Below are 20,568 nucleotides of genomic sequence, written 5' to 3' on the forward strand. Positions count from 1 at the left end.
CTCTGCTATGTTTATCACTGTTATCTGAGTGCCTGAGTGTACATGTGAGACATCACTAAAGGAGTGGAAACAACATCTTAATATTTTTCTGTGTTTCAACTTTAGCAAAAGAAAAAAAATAAATCAAACATTCATTTTTACTATGGGAATGAAAAAGAAGATGAGAGAGAGGAAGGAAAGGAAAGGAAAAAGGAAAAAGGAAAGGAAAAAGGAAAGGAAAAAGGAAAGGAAAAAGGAAAGGAAAAGGAAAGGAAAAAGGAAAGGAAAAAGGAAAGGAAAAAGGAAAGGAAAAAGGAAAGGAAAAAGGAAAGGAAAAAGGAAAGGAAAAAGGAAAGGAAAAAGGAAAGGAAAAAGGAAAGGAAAAGGAAAGGAAAAAGGAAAGGAAAAAGGAAAGGAAAAAGGAAAGGAAAAAGGAACCAACCAAACTATTGCAGATTTTTTAAAAATCCATAGTCCAAACTCAAGTCATCTTTAGAGACCCTTTTACAAATGTCTGGACTCCACAAAAATCATTCCTTTGTGAAGAGCAGGAGGGAAGGGAAGAGGGAAGGAATCCTTTTTCTAGCATCACAGAGTAGACTTGAATCTGTCACTAAAACAGGGTCACGGCTTTTAGTTGTTACAGAAAGCAACTTCATGCTACAATTTTCATCTTTTTAAAATGTATTCTTATGAATAGGGAAAAACCCCCCTGCTAACATCTACTTTTACATACCTAAAATTGCAACACCAAAGGGTGCAAGAGACACAGATACTGTGAATAAAGAAGTAGAATATTCAAGTATATGAGGAGGGTGTATCACAAATGGCCACAGAGAAATATATATATCTATAATACTGTATCAAATGGATGGAAAGGATGTGAAACTGGTGGTATGCACACAAATCTAGCTGCTTAACCAACCTTCCTAATCAGACACAAGTCTGTTGGGGTATGAGTGCTTGCTTTCAGCAACTTTTTACGTCACTTCCCAAAGCATGATTCAAATGTTTTCAGCTAGTATTTTTAGTTATTAGTTAAATAATTTATTGGCTTTTCGGCTATACACTGACATAATTAACCATGTTCAAAAAAAGTTAATAACTTAATTCAACTTTTGTTCTACTCATTTATACAAAGTAACATTTTTTTTTAAATTAAAAGTTGAATTTCCCTATATGCCCTTCCTTCTGTTAAGCAAACTGCCTAATTTAACCTTCAATAACTTACAATGGGCAACTTTTCTTTTTTATTTCACCATCTATCAAAAGAATTGTGAAATGAGCAACTTGGGATATTAACAAGGCTCTTCAGAAATAGGTGGATGGCCTTCAGGCACATGAAAGGTAAAAATGCATTTTATCATAGTACAGTACTCCATGCAAGACAGAGCAGAGCAACAATAATTGTCCAATGTAACATACTGCTGTATATCCATATAAAGCCAGTGTCTTCCTGTTGTAAATGGAGGTCAGGCCAATTACTGCATCTATGGAATTTTTTTTTCTGTTTTTTTTAACTGTATGGTAACTACAAGTCTTGGGATGTAACTTAGTTTTAGACATGGTAAAGAACGAATGTAACACCTGCTCTGAGCCCATTCCTGCCAAGAGCTCATGCCTAAACATTATTACTTCATACAACGCAAAATGAGCAAATTCATAACCCCTGCTTGGCAAGGGCTGCCGTGACATCTTCAGCGAGGGTTGCAAGCTGGGGCGATTCAAGCAGGTTGATGCTTCCAGAGGACGAGACGTTGCTGAGTCTGCGTGGTGAGGCCATGCTGGACCTGCCTGGTGACTGCGTGATGATCTCAGCCCCATGATCAACACGGGCCTTAGCATGCTCTCTGAAGTTTAGCTTCTGGCTGTCAATCTGCTCCAGGAAAGTAGAGAATTTCACACATTATATATTCACCAAATTATCTCATTATAAATAATCATTTGGGCATCATTTTGCTTACTTTTAAAAACTATTAGAAGGATTGAAGTTTCTTCACTCCTTAGAAAATTGAAACTGGACATTTTTTCACATTGTTTAATAGCTACTGGCTTACTACATTACATTCTCTTACCATTTTTGTCTCTGATGGATGCTTTAATGAGAAGTACCATTGTTCCTAGCTGAACAAAGTTCATAAGCATTATATGGGCACTGTGATTTGTTTTCAAAATCTGTATTTTCAAATGTTTGTGGGAGTGATCTTACTTTCAGGATGTTTTCCTTCTGTTTCACAATGGAGTCCTCATCTCAGATCATACCTGTGCTGCCCAACAGTCCCAAACAAGGATTATCTTTAGGGGAAAAGACAGTGCACAAACTACATGACATTTCACTCTCAGCTTAGATGTGGATGCAAGATTGGTCATTCCAAATTTCAAACAAAGTGGTATGTGAGTGTGCTTGAAAGAGGATAGACAGATGTTTCCTACTCAATTCAAAGCCATTACTGAATTCACAGCTCTTGTAATTTCACTGGGCCAGGGGCACAGTGGGAGCAGTTTCTCTGACAGCTGTTCCTTTACCTTGACGTTACCACCACCAGGTACATGGTGGGCATTTTCCAGTGAACCAACTTTAGCCTGAGCTTTTTCTTTGAAATCCAGTTTCACACTCTCAATTTTCACACGCCCACCTCCTACAGAGGAAAAGGAAACACAGATTAAGAAACTGAAATGGTGCAGGAGAAAGTGCGACCTGAAGCATGAGTGCACTCACATTACTTTCCTTTTAGTTCAGATCCAATGGTCTTGGAGAAGCACAGAATAATGCTCTGCATGTTCAGTAAAATATAAAACTTTCAACATATGTTTAAACTGTAAGCAAGTGCTGCAGCCCACTGGTTTTCACATGGGATTTAAGCACATGCTTAAGTATTTCACTGACTTCAGTCTGTATTTCAATATTATGCCAGAACACCATCATTTGGCATTATTTATCACCTCTCTAAGCTAGGTGGTCTCATAACTAAATATATAAAGACATAAAGGTAAGTAGTTTAAAGTATTTTTATTACCAAAGAGTATTTATTTTCTCTTTGACTGTAAAAGAGAATGGTATCATCCATGATTTTGAGTTCATGTAACAGTATTAGGTCTTTGCTTTGTCCCACAACCCAGAAATTCCTACAGTACCTGGTTTGTGGTGAATATTCTTCAGCGAGCCACACTTGGAAGTCACATGACTCAAGTCGATCTTCTTGGTTACAATCTGTACCTGTCAAAAGGGCACACATGCACAAATTACAGGACTGAAGAGAATTAAAAAAAAAAAAATAGACCAAGCCCTGCGGAGAAAGAGTGAGAGACTTCTACAAACCACTGGAAAAGGAGAAATGATTAGTAGAAAACAGACCATGCCACAAAGGAGGAAACTTTCCACCTAGGGAGATGACAGAGCTGGGTTAAGCTTTACTATTAGCAAAACGAAGAGGAGGATAAAGGAGATCATATTGTGGGTTCTTTCTAAAAGGTTTCTGAGTCTCCTCCTTTCAGAATGGGTCCTCCAAAGCCCTGCACATAGCAGGACCCATCCTGTTTGCTTCTGTCTTGATTATGCATCCTGGCAACTAGGATATTTTGGTGACTGTTTTTTTCTCCACCATCTGTTTTGTATTTTTCTGCATCTAAATATGGTATGCATTTCCTGTCAATCCACTATGGAGAGTCTGAGTAATCTACACATGTACCTCCTGCAGCTGTACCTGAGCAGGTTGGGGTTCAGCCAGCTGGCTCAGTGCTCACTGGAGAGCAGCAGCTCTGGCACCCTCCCTCCTGCTGCCAGCCACCTTGCCATGGCTGTGCTAAACTCAGCCTGGGAACAGCCACAGAGTGACACTCCCATCTTGCTTGCACTCCCAAATAGCTCCAAGATGCGGCCCACAGCCATACGCATTGAGCTGGCAGGTCCCAAGAGGTCATGGCCCTCCAAGCCAGACAGGAGCTCCAGGGTAACTGCAATGCCACTGGCTTGCTCACCACACCACCAGTGACTTACGCCAGCACCGGCAGCTGTATTGAACCTGTCTCGATCAGACATGCTCATACCATCAGCTTTTCCCATCTGAGGGGTGATCATTTCCATCAGGACAGTTGTAGCCTCCTTACGGTATTCCAGTGTGCCTGATAAAACCAACAGGTGTCTGGTCAAACCCTGGGCCACCTCAGTTTCTTATACTCGAATAATGCTGTGACATCAGCACTCAGCATGCTGGCTGATCACACCCTCTTCTCTGAGCTTTCTCTGTCCTTCTGTTTTATTTTTCTTCTTCCCCTCTGCTGAATGCACATTATGGAAAGGTTAGCTGAGGAAGGACTGGTGCACTAGAAAATGCGCAGTGGGGAGGCTGGAGTCTCACTGTGAGCTGCAGTCTCTGGAAATTACTTTCTTGGGATGCTCCCATGGAAGAAAGGCACTGAACCATTTTGGCTCACACTGCACTTTCACTTGGGCATTTAGAGATAACCCTTCTTTTATAATTTCCTTTAACTGTCCAAGTTCTGAAAACGTGTTGTGCTCTGTAGGGAAAGATCAAGAGGCCTCCACTGCACACACAGGGCTCACATGACTACCAGACCAAACTCACATGTGAAACAGCAGCAAGAAGGAAAGTAGTGCTCAAAGGAAGGGAGACAGAGGGTTCTGGTTATGTGAGGTGGGTCACCACAGTGGAAGTGCCTGTTCACAGGGTGTCCGTACTACTTACATTTCCTCCCCCTGCAGAATGTTTGATGTTATCTCTGGAACCACACCGGGACTGAATACCACTAAAATCGATCTTCTTGTTTAAAATCCTAACCTAAAAGGAATTGGAGGTAACTTACTATATACCATACACACACTCAGGGTGCAGGACGACGAAACCAGGGTAATTTGCCTCCTATGGTGACTCCCTCTTCTGACACTTGTATTGAAATGTGAGAAAGTAAATCCCGTCAATCTCTGTGCTTAGTATGTTCACACAGCATCTGTAAATACATTATGCTGCTCTTTTTCTACCTCACAAAGTGGTGGTGAAATACAAAGGGGAAAGTTTTATACTGCGAGGTATGAGAGGTGGCTTTTCCCTGAAAAATTTGACGAACTCCATGCTTGCCTGTCCTAAGCTCTATTGAGTGATGTTCAGTATTTCTGCTGAACTGGCCACAAGAAGGTGGGAACCCTCCTTCCCACAGCTCAGCACTCCAGCCTTTGATGCAGAAATCCCAGATCCAGCCAGCACAGACACAGGCTGAAATCCTGAGGTATTCCAACCCTTCTTCTACCATACAGCCGTAATAGCAGCTACATACATGAAACAGACCTCAGTGTCCCGGGAAAGGGAAGCAACAAAATTACTTAAAACTGTAGTCAGAGCTCTCTACTGCTCTCTCTCTTTATTGTCATCTACTACAGGGCAAGGCAGAAAACAACAGCATCTGGAAACCTAGAGCTGCAATCACTGCATTTTGATTTCTGATGCTGGCCACAGATTTGAGCACAACTACTTTCTAGTACTAGCAGCACTGTGCTTCTCCCCTGTGTTTTTCATCTCTTCACACAAGGTAAGGTATTTGCTTTTCCCTCCATGATGCCAGCCCCCCTTACACATGCCAGGAGTCCACATTTTTAATGTTACCTTAGCCACAGATGTATTGCAGGCATAGGACAGTGCCTGGAGGGAAACTCTGTCAAGGGCAGGCCATGCTGTCCCATGCTTGACCCCCATGGCAAAGCAGTTTCTCTACTTAGCAGAACTTAGGTGCCACCAATAATTGTACTCCCAGGGAATGATGTGCAGCTGGATGGCAATTACTAGTGAGCAGAGACAGCTGGGTGCACACCTGACTAACACCATTTTCAGATTTATTTCTGAGCAAGAGCAGGGGGTTGTGCTCATCAGTAATAGAGTTTTCAGGTGTGTGAGAAGGTGTTTCTTTCTAAGGTTGCACCTGCCTTCTTTGCATCAGAGTGCAGCATATTCTTTCTCTGGGTTAAATATGAAATCTTTAATCAAATGTTACATTGGATTTTATTTTTATGTATTAATATACAATAGGAATTTACACTCTTTCCTGTACAGAAAGCCACAGAATTTGGGTAATTATGCATTTTGCTAAATGGCACTTACAGAGCCTTCACTGACGTATTACTTAGCACAGCCCTGTTGGCTACTGTTGTAGGTAAAGCTACAGTGACTAACCAGTACCTAGATAAGACAGAGGGAAATGCACACTGGGGTTCCTTACTGCAGCTTCTCACCACTTTGGGAGCACAAAGCAGCAGCAGAACAGCTGAAGCAGTCAGTGGGAGGAAGTAGAACCCTATGAAATTTCTGCTTCCTGGCTTCAGGTCTCCAAACTGCCCCAGGTTCCCTGATAAATCTGAGACGAATCACTCCCTCTGTGCCTCACCTCTCCAGACTAGGAAAAGACGATTTGCCCTCTTACAGGGGCATCAGGTTTTGCAGCTTTTGGCTCCTGCAGTGGGGATAACTGCACATTTAGATACTGAGTTGAATCCTCTGGTACAGAGCACCTGGAGTGCACCCTTAACTTAAACCCAGTAAATTCTCAGAAGAAATGTTCAGAGGGTAACTCTTTGCAGCTAATATGAGTAAGTTCTTCACAGCAAGCTGTTTCATGGATCCTTCTTATTACATGTAACAACTAAATCAAACCTTTAGAATGTTAAGATTCTTTTAAACTTTCTTTTCAGTTTAAAGCAAAAACCTTGCTTTAACTGATAAAGATTTGTGGTGATGGCATGCTCAGCAATAACAGTGATGACAGCACCAGCAAATTCCACAACTGGTAGGTCACCAGTTGGTGGATTTCAAAATCTTCAATAGTCAAACTGATTTCTGTCTTTCCCCCCTCCCATCTGCTTATCTGTCCAAGTAAACCAATGTACGCTGAAATATGAAAGCAAATGCCTTTCTAATTTTATGCTTGTGCTTTCTCTCAATATACTGTTTGTTTAAAAATGTACCCCAGTACTATATAAGACACATGTCACATCAATTACAGAAACACACATCAGATGTGCATTCAGATCTGGTTCCCAGAGAGCTTCTGGCCAGACACAACTGGGCAAAACAGAAAGCCTTCCTGGCACTTTCTGAGCACATCTCTCTCAGTGATGGGTCAGCAGCACCTCTTAGCTACGGCCAAAGGGATTCATTTGCTCTGAAAATGCTGATGGCAGGCAAGACCTCTGCACTGTGGACTGGGGGCCTGTAGCTTAAAATGGAGCCAAAGGAAGGTGAAAAGTTGAGGCAGTGCCTTTGATCAAGTCCTAAAGGTTGATTTGCACTCCGAAGTCTGACAGTTTAAGAGTCTCATGGCCCATGGACCTGGCTAGCATATATATAGAGAACCAATCATCTCAATTATCCTCTCCGTCTCACTGGGTGAAATGTGCCCGTGTGCAGTGGGGCCAGCAGGAGACCTATGCATCATTTGTGTCTTACACTGAGGGCCGGAGAGAGCTGAGTGGATGCATTCTACTGGTCATCTGGCACAGGGAAGAACTGCACTGATTCAGGTTTTCCCTGATGATCTGTGTCACCCTTTCCTGGGATATGTCAGTATCCCTGGATATATTTATATCATAACTGTCCTCTATAACTCAGTGTTCCACAAATGAATGGAGCTTTGTTTCCTGTAGATTAGGGCTTTAAACTGCTTAATTCATCCATCCTATATACTTCAGCAAGCCCTATCCCCTCTAGCCAGCATTTTGTCCCAAGCTTTCTCCCAGGCCTGCTAGACTGGGCGAACAGGCTAATACACACCAGCCAACTGTTTGTTGTCCCTGATTGTGGGGAGGGGCTGAGTTCACTGCCTTTACCGCAGTGACGATGTTAACGCTGAGTCTCTGTTTCATATTCTGCCAACAACCATCACTCAGTGTGGAAGGACTGCCTATGTTTCTCACCACTGCTCCCTTGCCAGCACTGGCTGAAGCTGGCCAACAAGTTCCAAATGAGTTGAGAAAGGCTGAGATTTGCCAGCCAGCCAGTGTGACTGCAGGAGTAGTTTTGTTTGAGGAATCAGACTGTAAAAAGGAGCGGGGGCTTACCAGAAAGGGACAGGAACCATTTAGGCTAAAGAGAAACTTTGGCTTGCAAACAAAGAATGTAAACTGACCTATGAATCATTTGAAGCTGGCATCTGGAGGGAAGTCTTTAACCATCAGAGCAGGGAGGCTCTGGAACTACCTCCCTAGGGAGCACAGCTACAAGAAAATGGTAAACTTTTATGATGGCACTTGATGAAAGGAATTAGATGATGTAGCTGCTGGCAACTGAGACAGCACAAAAACCATGACTCACCAGGAAGGTTCTCTGTGTTCTCAATGTGTATGTACATCTTGTGTGTGGGTGGAGGTGTGGTAGGGATGCACATATATGCACTTCAATTGTGCTGAAATTTAAATGCAAGATCAAGCCCGCTCATGCTCTCATTTAGGAAAGGGAACATTTTGTTGGTAGCAAAATGAAAGTCTGTGGCAGAAACAGCACCGCCTTCTATTCACACTCTCTAGACATCCCAACAAGATAATGTCCTGACAAAGTCCCTTGTAACCTTTGCTCTGACCTGCCAGTCTGAAGTGGGTACATTCTCTTCTGATGTGATACTGGTTTGCCCAGGTATGCTGGAAAGGGCCTGGAAGTCAGTATTTTGATTAAGATGAAGCTGAGGTTCCTCAGCATTTGTCATAATTACGTGAAATTACACCACAGTGGAAAATTAAAGCCTTACAGACAATGCCATGTTTATTCTACAAAACCATATTGCCCAAAAGAAAACCGGCTTCTGTCTGAAGTCCTCGTAGTCTGACAGACCTTCCCCTCACTGTCCTCTGATGATGCCTCAGCAATGGTCCAGAACCAAAGCCCAAGGCAGACTGTGTGCCAACAGGCACACAGTATAGCCTCAATGACTCCCACTGCTTCCAGAGAGTCCCCAGCAGGACTGGGAGAGTGCACTCCAACACCACCTATGCTGTTTGGATGCTACCTGTGAGAGCTCTGGGCAATGTGGAGCATTTATGCATAGCCTGCAAGGAAAACAAGTGTTGAAGGTATTTTTCTCAAAGTTGATTTAGATGAGGCCATATATTGTTCTGCACTCAGCAGAGTTAACTAATTTCCTTCCTACTCCTTCAGAGGCCTGACTGGCAATCAGAACAGCTGGGGTTTGTTGCCCAAGGGCAACATCATCACTAGAGCACAGGGAATAGTTTTGGGTTAAGCTGTCTGGCACAACAAGAAGACAGGCTCTGAGACACAATACTTGTGAATGTTCCAGTCAGATATATGCCTCCTGTTAGCAGAAAATGAGTTGGATTTCAAAGACTCTATGTACAACAGTTTGCAGGTCCTCCTCTGCCAGTACTACACCACTGTGTTTGTGATGAGCAGAAATATGTAGAAACACTGAAAGGAAGGTAGGGAAATGCCTAAGAGAATTTAGTTCCGTTGTGTTTATCAGTTTAGTTCACTGCTAAAGACATCAATGTCCAAACTCTGCTTATGCAAGAGACAGAATTATATTCCACGTCTGCCTAGAATAATTCAGTTCAGCTGGTTTTCACAAAAAGAGGAAAAGCCCCTAACTTACCAACATCTGGGCAGAGAGTCCATAACTGGTATATATTGAAACAGATATTTGAAGAATAAAAATTGTGATGCTGATGAAATTACAGGCTCTGAATATGTTTTTCAAGAAGATGATGGCTTTTGTTCTCCCTGCCTTGCAATTAGGGTCTCTGAGAAGCTCTGCCAAAAACACTGCCTAAAACATTTAAAAACACTCTAACTTGGCTCTACTTGCTGTTTGAACATGCTGTGGAGCTGTGACACTGGGAAAAGCTTCCAGACTCCTAACAGCTTATCAAAAAGGGAAGGTTCCTTCTATTTACCACAGCAATTTGACTGAGCTATATCCCGGGAACTAGACATTATTTCAATGTTTGATCTCCAAGTTCACAGCTATTTAAGTGAGACAAGAATTGGTCATGCACAGGAAGTAAGGTTAAGGTTAAAAACTGATTAGAATCAAGAGAGAGTCCAAGTGCTTCCAAATTCCAAGGACAGATGACACTGCTCTTCATGCTCCTGGCAGAGGCTACAGGGAGAGGAAAGGGAGACGGAGGGTATTTATTTGGCACAGTACAGTCCTTGAAGAGAAAGACTGTGCCTCAGATTTTCCACACCTACAGACAGGGCTTGTGATCATGTTCAGCCTTTCCATTCCTGGAATAAGCAGATACATACACCAGCAAGGCTGTCAGTCCAGAAGCTAGTGAAATTCAAAATAAAAGGCTGTGCTGGACATAGGCAAAATAATGTACTATTCTCACCCTGCTCTTAGTAAAGAGTGAGCAAGGTACAGGCATTTCTGACTTTTAAGAACATACTGAGAGGCAGACACTGAGCAGATAATATTTCAGCCTGAATGTTAAACTGTGAAACAAACAACTGAAAATAGATACTTTCAATGGGAAGTACCAGTGTGGTTACCGGTTAGCCTGTGGTACAAGGCACACAGAGAGATCTCAGGTAAGACAGTCCCTAGTACCAGAGACTTCTGTCTAGGTTAGGGTGAGAAGAGAAGCCTCTCCCAGAATGCTTTGTTCGGTTATGGTAATGTACCCCAGTTCTACATTTCTGGTTGGCCGTTGGCCACCCCACGCCGTTGCTACCTTATATGCTTCATGTCCTAGAGAGTTCTCCACTCCAGGTTCCCTGGATGGCCTTTGCCCCTCGCCACTCCCCCAGATCTTCCCCACTGGTTCCCATTCCCTAGTCCCGCCTTTGTACTGGCCCTGTGCCCTCAGATCATTGGTCCCTGGCGCTCGCCCCACCCCTGTACTTAAACCTGGACTCTTCATTGTTCTCTGTCTTCGTCCCTGGAACCATTCACGGTGTGGCTGCAATAAACCTCCGTCCGTGGAACCCCAAACAGAGACCCTTCCTGCCTCTTTGCCATCGACCCATATTACTAGAGCTATTCGTGTGTTTGTGCATGCACGCGTGTGTGAGTGTGTGGTGGTCCTGCCGAGCGGCTTATGAGACCTTTTTGGAAGAGCAAAACATTTTGGAAGAGCACCTCACGCTCCGGCACAGAAGCCACGGAACTTGGGTTAGCGATATACCAGTAAAAACAGAAACGGTATCTTGTGATCAGCCAAGTCTTGAATCCTTGTGTAGGACAAGTGGCTGATTTACAAGCTTCTTTCCACCTACCTGCACGTAACTGTACTAAAGTAATTAATAAGATGGCCATACTGAGCTAGGCATGTCCCTACCAATAAGGAGGAAAGGCCTATGGAGAAATACTGAGAGGGTCTACATAATTGTGCTAGAAGTACAAAGTGAAATGACCATTTTCCATGCCAAAGACTTTACAGTCAAGAGACAACAGCTGAATTTAACAGAGAGTTCAAGGAAGTGCAAGATCCCTGTCAGATGAACTGTAGCACATTCTGCTATCACATTTCTCACTAAAGCTGGGGAGCTGATCAAAGGAACTGTAAAAAACTATTGAAGATCCACACCCACCAAATAAAAAAATCCTGGGAGTGCAATTAATTCACCTAAAACACAAAATCCTTGGTTTAATACTCGCTTCAACAGCAACAACAACAACCCAACAACAAACAACCTAACAGATTTTGCTAAAATTCAGAGACCAATACTTAAATTTTAGACACAACAGTTCCTACTCATGGAAAGAGTACTATTAGCTTCAAATATCAAGTGTTGAGCATCAGGTATCAGTTTCCCAATCAGTTTCCGTATCTCTGAAAAGAGGTGAGTTTTGAGTCACTACATCTGGAACTTCTTTAGTCCAGCATAATGGAGAAAATTAGGTTGTTCAGTCCAAGTTCAAAAATACCTTGCAGTCACCTCTTTATGCAAGCTGGCTTTCCCAACATTCAGCAGATATTCCCCTAGCATCTCTTTATTGTTCAAATCCAAATTTCCAATATAAAACCTAAGGTTTCTTTTCTTTTCTTTCCTGCCCTTTCCTGTCTAACAAAACAAACTTTTTCTAACCTTTCCATGCAAAATGAAACAGCTCTGATCCAGACTACATATTGCCCGAACATTTTTCCCAAAACAACAACCTTTCTCATTTTATTTCTCAAAATCTAGACTAGTTAGATCTCAGCTGGAAACATGTCCTTTGCTGAGCTTGCTGCTGGGATAACTCAGACTTTCACAGGAACTGGTAATTTCAATCTACTCTAGGGAAAAAATACAGCTTCTCCCCATACTTATTAATGAGAGAACAACAATGCACAGTATATCATGGTTGGGATTTGACTCTTCTAACATTAGCCAGCTAAGAGTTGGAACTGGTTGCATATGCTGCCAACTGTAGTTGGTGGAAAGATACTGAATCGTCCAGAAGTGGTACCTTCAGCCCTAAACTGAACATCTGACTGGCAGAAATCAGGGCACTGCTGCTCACTCCCTCCAAAAAATGGAGAGACATATGGCTACCACAGTGGGTAGAAGTTTTGTTGGTGGCTAGAGCTCATGAGACTGCTTGGGAGCCTCCTGATTGTGGTTCACAGTTTGCCTCACAGGCAGGGTGCACGTTTTACAGATGGGTTAGGTGCTGCAGTGATGTTATGCTGTCACTGCCATAGAGGAAGCCCTAATTCCCTGCTCATTTCTAGCAACCAAACACCTTTCCTCAAAAAAGCCCTTCTGAAACTTCCTAGAGGCTGGCAGTGATTGCTTAATTTTTCTAAAATATGTGTCAGGAAGAACATCTAGCTTTTTATCTGGAATAATTCAAGATTTAACTGTACAGACTGTACTCAGGCAACTTCCTTTGAACAAGTGCAGTCTGAACACAGGAGCTGCAAGATGTTATTTTCTGTCCAATCTGCAATTATCAGCCAAAAGTCTAAATTTCATTAACTTAAATAGGTTTGAGCTCTGACAGAGTTTTGAAAGTGTACCTGAAACTCCTAAATTCTCTTCACATTTGTAGATCTGCAATTAACAAGTGGTGAATCCGTTTCTAATTTTCAGTGCAGAACAAATCCCTTCAAATATCTTGCAAATCCCCAAATCTGGGAATGTACAAGGAAAACAAAAGCAGACTGACAGAGATTAATTTATTTTACAGTTTTGAATTATTGAGTTGACAAATGCACAAACTTATTCCAATGAGTGCAGCCAACAATGTGGAAACAATTGCTTCCCAGTCTCTCAGCTACATCATGCAACAACAGCCATGCTGCACGTCAATCCACACCTCCCTGTACAGCTGCCTCATGTGCCTCTGGCTAGGGAAGGCACCAAGTTTGGCTCTTATAAGCTCATTTATGTTCATCACTGGCCTGTGCAGGCACGTCCTCTTAACTTGGGCCTAAGTAGTTTTGACTCAACTATGTTGCAGATCAGAATGGACTGGAGAAAAAGCACATGATGGGCTGAAGGAGAGTGGGATCCAGCAACAGCTCAGACAGCACTTTTTGTGAAACCTTGCTCTCCATCACTCTTTTGGACACTCTTCAGCAGCCATTGCACCAACAGTATATAACATATAGACTTTCAGGTTTTGTGCAGCCATGAGTGTTCATAAAGTGCAAAGACATGTGAAACAGCAAAAAGAGGAGGAATTATAAGACACCATCTCAAGGGAAACTTAACTGAGAATTTTGACCTGCCTTTCTCCAGGAGGTGCACCAACCAGACCTGTCTGTGTCTGTACTGACTGCACCCTGGCACGCTGTCACTGAGGCAGGGAACATGCCAGAAAACCACTGTTCTCTGCAGACAGGGTTGTAAATTGTGATGGAGGACTGAGGCATGTGTTGGGGGTGGAATCTCTCCTGCCACCCTGATGCCTTTTCACTGGTCCTAAAATCATGAACCAGACACAGTTAGGGTGATGAAAAGGGGTTACCTTTATAAGGATCTTTAGGTGCACAATTCGTCAAGAGGAAAACACCAAAGATGCACACACAGCATAATGTGTATACAATTTTTATAGGTTTTGCAAATTAGCATATCCCCAATTAGAAGCATAGTTGGTGAGGTAATCCCCCCAGTTCAACTCCTTTTCTAATTCCCCCTCCTCTAGATAGGGACTAAACTATTTATAAAAATATGTCTTGAAGAGCTCGTCTCGGCCTTGGTTCCCAGGAAGAACCAAGATAGGATAGGAGCCTTGGACCCCCAGCTTGGAACCTTTGGAATGTGTTTTGTCTGCTTATTGGGTAGGGTAAGGAAAAGTACTGGAGCTAGGCTACAAATACAATAATAGGCTTAAGAGCTACAAATATATGTGTAAATAATACAGAGAATGTATAAAAGAAGACAAGGCAAAAAAAATCAATTTGGCATCAATGCACACTGATTTTGAAGGTAACAAAAGACACCCATTCAAGCCTACTCCTCTGCCCACCTCTGAGATGTCCTCCCAGTGTCAGTCTATTTTATCATCTAACACATATGCCTATTTTCCTTGCAAGCATTCCTGTGGTTTTTGGAAAGCATCTACTGAATAGTGGTGTCATCAATTTGTTCAGATTTTCTGACCCATTACTAATTGCACTTTGTTTTTTACAGTTTAGGAAAGATGGTAAAGTTCTTCCTTAATCCTCCTAAAAAACTTCAAGGAACATTTCATTCTTCAGCATGGCTTCGGTTTCTATGTGTCATCTTACTTCCTACAAGGTGCCTGGCTGTCACTGTAATTAGTGGCATTTTAAAGCTTATACATGTAATTCTAGTCTGTGCAGCTCCATTCACTTGATGAAGCTCTGCTGTGTCACATCCACTGAAGTTCTTGCCCATGGCTTAGATTTTAGGTATACATTTTAAGAGAAAATCAAAAGAAATCTAGGTTAGTTTTATCCTTGGTTGCTGGCCTATGATGCATTATAAATACTCCGCCTTGACAGGAATGAAAAGACTCAATTAGTGCACTTCTGTACTCTGATATGGTACCAACCACATTCACAGACAGAATTTCAAAAAGAAAACCAAAAATCTGAACCAAAAAAATGCAACAAAAAATCAGTCTTGGCATCTGAAATAGATTTCCAACCCCTTCTCCCAGCTCTTCATGCTTCCTTTGGGCTGTCTGAGAAATAATGGATGCAAATGGGTTACTTTTGAAAGCACAGCATTTCCTCCACAGCTGATGCAGTGTGAAAATCCATCTGAAGCCCAGCAGACATACCCATAAGCAAGCTGCCTCTGAGCTTTGCCAATAATGATATATTTCACCACACTGTAGCATAAAGAGCAAACCAGACAACTACCTACTGGCTGCATCACAGAGCAGAGAAGCCCCTCATTTCTCCCCACTGCAGAATACCAATTAAACGTATCTCAAGCCATCTCTTCCTAGCAGGAGCTTAATGCAGTGCAAAGTTAACTTGTTTCTTCCCCTAAAAGCATTCTCTTCGCACACCTGACACTCACACAACCCCCATTCAGGTGGAATGTTTTCTCCCCTTTTCTTTGTTTCTATGGAGGGCAAGTCAGAGCTGAAGTAAAATCACTCTGCTGTCTGATGAGCTTTTGATAAAATTCCAAGCTGAAGCACTGCACTTCTTGATTTATTTAGAATTCAGACATCCACAAGAGCTTCTTCAGTTTTGCACCCCAGCCTCTGGCAGTTTCAAAGTGCAGCTTTCTCTAGAACAGATCGAAGAGAAGTCCTTGTGCCAGGTTTAAATATACTGCTGGAAAAAGGATAGTCTGTCTCCAAATTACACTTTTGGGCTGCATATCTGTATTCCTTTAGTGATTTGCATGTTATGTTTATGTACTTGCCTAGATATATGCTGGGTTTTTCTCTGCTTGTTTTTCCTGTGGCTATTGCTATCAGCACTTCCAGTTCAGGTTATAAAGCAGGTTTCTGTTTGTTTCATGTATCATCACTAAATGCAAATAGCAGATAACAGTTCATTTCAGCCAGGGTAATATTGCTACCAGACATTAAAGAACTGAGCAGACACAAGGAAATGAAATTAGCTTTCATGTGTTGCTCTCACAGACCCTATAAAATTCAACTGTAGAAACTGGAAAAGCTTTATCCCAAAACCTCTTGTCTAGACTGAGAAACTATGGCATAAACGAGACATAAAGGAAAAATTCAGTGAGCTTCTCTTTGCCCAACCTACAGCTCAGTGGCCGCATACCACTGGAACTAAAAAATGCTTTAGCTTCAGTGACATTTTGTTCACCCAGCAGATTTCCCCTGTGATGCCCACAGCAATGAAATGCCAGCTGCTGTGCCATCCTTCACTGCTCAGCAAAGACTTTGAGCAGCTCGTTAGAGCTGCTAAGGAAATTTAGCTCTCTAGTCATGGTGTCTACAAAGAAATACAATTTGCTGTGGCCCCCTGGTCTTCTATAATTGTTAACACTCCAGAGAGAGTAACAAAGAGGAGGAGGACAGGCTGCTGTGGTGCTGGTTTTGGGCCCTAAGACCAACAGCTGGGCCTATATGAGGAATGCTGATCCAGAAGCACAGTCTGAACTTGTGTTGCTGGAGCCCATGCACACCATGACCATCTGCTACACGTTATGTCAAACAGAGTGGAGCTCCCATGCAAAATAATCACACCTGTCAAAATAAAGGCAGAAGTACCTTTGCTGAGGCATTATATTCTTGACTTTATGAGTAAATGGCTACTGTCCAAATCCTGGAAAGTACTGAATGTGTTAATTTACCATGAAAACAGGATCAACACCTTAGAGATATCTTACTGTTTAAAATATGAGCCTGTTCTTTTTCTCTGGAAGACCTACAGCAGGCACAGGGCTGCCATGTTAAGTTTTGATCCGATTAATTATTTTTTTCTGGGGCAGCATTAGGCAAACCTCACTGTTCTCTAAGTTCCACTATCAATTCCAACACTCATACACATACATATATATATATGTAAGTATCTGATCTAGAAACACTGTGCAATCCAGCTTTCTGGAATGTCCTGTTTTCAGGACAACCGAATGGGGAACATGTTCATCACCCTGATGTCCTGTCCCTGGCGGCAGTTGAGAAATGAACCCTTCATACAGCACTCACATTGCCTTTGCTGTAGTAGTAAAGTAAGTAAAGGAAGTAAAAGGGAGCTGAAGGCTCTGGGTGTTTTTGCCATAGGGTTCTGTCTAGAATCAATACAAAATACACAGGTACTCCTTACAAAAAATACATCAACATAATTGTTTACACACATAAGACTTGAGTTGTCCATATTTTTAGCATAAATGTCGGTAAGTTGTATTTTTTTCCTCCTTCAGCTTCTTTGTTGCTAAATCACAGAATATCTTTCAGGTTATTATTGGTTTTATAACTCCTTAAATATTAACCGAATGGATGGCTTCCTCCTGTAAGCTAGAACAGTTCTTCCAAATGGAAAGAAAAGGAAATTGCTTGGACATAAGTTTGGCTTTTAATGCCATCTGTGTTAGCATTTCTGCATTGCTCAAAAATGAGGGAAGACTATTCCAGCTCTGGCTTTGGCTCTGCTTGGTAGAATATCAAGCAGAGGCTCCGAAGAGGAAGGTATAAGCACCATACCTCAGCAAGATTTATGGTACTTCCTATCTGACTTTCCCTCAGTCTCCAAAAGCTTCTGCTTAGCATGAAAGCCTCCATTTTTACTGCCCCTTCCAAAATTTGGTGAGTTCTCTCTGTAATTAACAGGGGATTTCAGCAAGGCCAAGTGCAAGGTCCTTCACGTGGGTCAGGGTAATCCCAAGCACAAATACAGGCTGAATGGAGAATGGATTGAGAGCAGCCCTGCCGAGAAGGACTTGGGGGTGCTAGTGGATGAGAGCTAGACGTGAGCCGGTCATGTACACCTGCATCCCTGAAACCAACCATGTCCTGGGCTGCATCCAAAGAAGAGTAATCTGCAGGTGGAGAAGGGGAAGATTCTGCCCCTCTGCTCTCATGACACCCCCCTGGAGTACTGCGTCCCCAATATAGGACAGACATGGACCTGCTGGAACAAGTCCAGAGGAGGGCTGTGAAGATGCTCAGAGGGCTGGAGCACCTCTGCTACAAAGACAGACTGAGAGAGTTGAGATTGTTCTGCCTGGAGTAGAAAAGGCTCTGGGCAGACCTTAGAGCCCCTTCCAGTGCCTAAGGGGCTCCAAGAGAGCTGGAGAGGGACTTTGGACAAAGGCCTGGAGTCACAGGATAAGGTGGAATGGCTTCAAACTGCCAGAAGGCAGGGTTAGATGGGATATTGGGAAGGTAGTCTTAATTGTAAGGGTGGTGAGGCACTGGCACAGATTGCCCAGAGAAGTGGCTGATGCCCCATCCCTGGAAGTGTTCAAGGCCACATGGGAGCGGGCTAGAATTTGATGATCTTTAGGGTCACCTTCAACCCAAAGCATTCTGAGATCCTTTGATTTTGCCATCCTACACACAGGTTCAGTCTTTAGCTGAAAGCAATCCTTATGAAAATGTGCTTGGTTGCCTAACTGCAAGGTATGAAATTACCTCTTTTTTCAGCTTTTAATCACATCAAGATGTCACTGAATTCTTGTTCTTTCAATGAGAATAGAAAATCTGATATGCCTTACAACACATTCTTATGTGTATTAGACTTACATACACCCTCCAGTTCATACAGTTTAAGCCCTGTTCTGGCTTATTTGAACCCAGGAGCCAGAAAACCAGTTAAGTCTAATATCTGCCCCCTTCCCCCATCTTTACCGTGGGGTGCATTTATGAAGTTGGAGGCTGCAACCCTCATTAACTTCATCCAATACAATGCACGTCATATAAAATGGCACAGGAAAAGGCAAAGTGCTGTGTGATCCCGCTAACATATACGTGGGTTGATTTTCAACTAGTGTTAATTAAACAACCATCTTATTTTTTTGTACTGATAAAGACTAAGTAAGCAGCAACTGCTGAGACTCAGGCAGAAACATATCTATGGCATGGAGTGCAAACTCCTGTTCGAAATTTTTTAATGTATCTCAGTTAGGCACTGTTAGTTTTCATATGGCAAGATAGTTTCTGAAGACTGTCCTTGTCCTTGCCATTTAACATCACTTAAACAAGCAAGGGATTTGGAGAACAGAAGTAGCTTTACAAGGCAACTCAAAATGGCTCCTATCCTATGCCTATCACAAAGGTGCACACATAAGACTAAATAACGTATGGATGAACATAAAGGGTGGAATCCTTACCTGCCCTCCTTTAGGCTGGTATTTGATATTATCCGTTGACCCAATTTTGGACCTGACATTCTTGAGGTCAGGTAGAGGCTGATTAATAACTCGTAGCTGCTTTGGAGTGGCTGGAGATTTAGGAGGAGTGCGAATTATGGCAACTTTTTTCTCAGTAGGTACCAGTATTGCAGATTTGGGGGTCCCAGGAGTGTGGGGAGTTCTGGAGTAACTGGGTGTCCCTGGAGTGCCTGGGGTACGAGAGGCATAGCTTGGTGGTGTCCCTGGAGTGATGGCAGTGGAGCCAGGAGTAGTGGGGGTAGAAGTTCCACTTTTCCCCGTTCTGCTACGAATTGGCTCTGATCCTACATTCAAGAAAAAAAACAGTTTTAGAGCCACAGAAATACAGCTCTTCCTCCCTTTGTACCACCAAAACTGCATCCCTGCGTACCAAGTGAGACACAGCTCTTTAAGATGGCAGTGCTACTGCTGGAACAGCAGGCTGAATGTGTCTGTGTCTTACTTTGCTAAACAACCTGCCAGGAATTACCTTGCCATAAGAAGTCGAGCTATTGCCCCCCCAGTGACTGAGCTCTCCATTCTGTAACACAGGAGTGCTTCCCACAACACCTATGCTTCCTGCAAAGCTGGCTAAACAAGGCACATCATCACATTTATTTCCATTTTGGGGAAAGGATGAGAAGCATCCTTGGAATCCAACCTCTGGGACTTGATCCAACCAATTTCAGTGGATCTGGGCAATAAACTAGAAAGCAGTAAAAATTCTGATAATATTCCTGAAACGAAAGGCTGTGAGTGCCTGGCTGATGCTGTTTCTCATACCACTGCCAGTAAACTGCAGATAAACCCCTGGTGGGCATTCAGCTGGAGCACAAGCTATAGCTCTGTTGTGTAGGTGAGTAGATGTCCTCACATTCAATTGCTATTTTTCATTAGTTCAGTGAAAGAAAGCCATTACCAGAGGCAACCTTGATACAAAGTCACATTCTGCTTACTGCTGCATGCAAGTTAAAAAAACCCAACTATATCATTTTGTAGCAGCTCCATTCAGTGTTTATGGCACTGCCAAGTCCTTTTCACGGAGCACAAGGATCAGTTTAGCTGTGCTTTCTACAGCCAGCTCTGCTCCTGACTCTCAAACATAAATAAACAGAAGCTGAGATATCTCCAAAGTAAAATTTTGCTGAGAATACTCATGGAGAGAAAGACCAAAGCAATTCTCAAAACCTGGGAACCCTAATGCTGAATAGGTGCATGTATGTTTTCACCCTTCAAATGTTCAGAAATTATAAATCCAATGGGCCTCTCTAAAGAATCCAGTGGGATGAAACAAATTCTTATTTAAAGTATTTGCTAATAATTCTGTTTGTGCAATGATGGTAGCCCAAACCCAATGCACTCCTGCCCCTGC

At 42.7% G+C, this 20,568-nt stretch overlaps 1 protein-coding gene across 48 annotated transcripts in view; it reads right to left on the minus strand.

Moving 5' to 3' along the window:
- Positions 1-1,010: 1,010 nt before the first annotated feature.
- MAP2 (microtubule associated protein 2) overlaps positions 1,011-20,568 on the minus strand; it is a 241,516-nt gene continuing 221,958 nt past the window's right edge. For 31 of the 48 annotated variants that reach the window (XM_039555191.1, XM_039555190.1, XM_039555203.1 and 28 more), the window contains 5 exons: positions 19,158-19,501; positions 4,686-4,778; positions 3,115-3,196; positions 2,506-2,618; positions 1,011-1,855 (listed from right to left, as the gene is read on the minus strand). In XM_039555191.1, the coding sequence (XP_039411125.1) occupies positions 1,640-1,855; positions 2,506-2,618; positions 3,115-3,196; positions 4,686-4,778; positions 19,158-19,501 (848 nt within the window). In that variant the 3' untranslated portion in view covers positions 1,011-1,639. The remainder of the gene's footprint in view (positions 1,856-2,505; positions 2,619-3,114; positions 3,197-4,685; positions 4,779-19,157; positions 19,502-20,568) is intronic. The other 17 variants (XM_039555209.1, XM_039555208.1, XM_039555206.1 and 14 more) reach the window with 1 other exon arrangement.

The sequence above is a fragment of the Corvus cornix genome, chromosome 7, assembly GCF_000738735.6.
Source record: "Corvus cornix cornix isolate S_Up_H32 chromosome 7, ASM73873v5, whole genome shotgun sequence".
NCBI classification, from domain to species: Eukaryota; Metazoa; Chordata; class Aves; order Passeriformes; family Corvidae; genus Corvus; species Corvus cornix.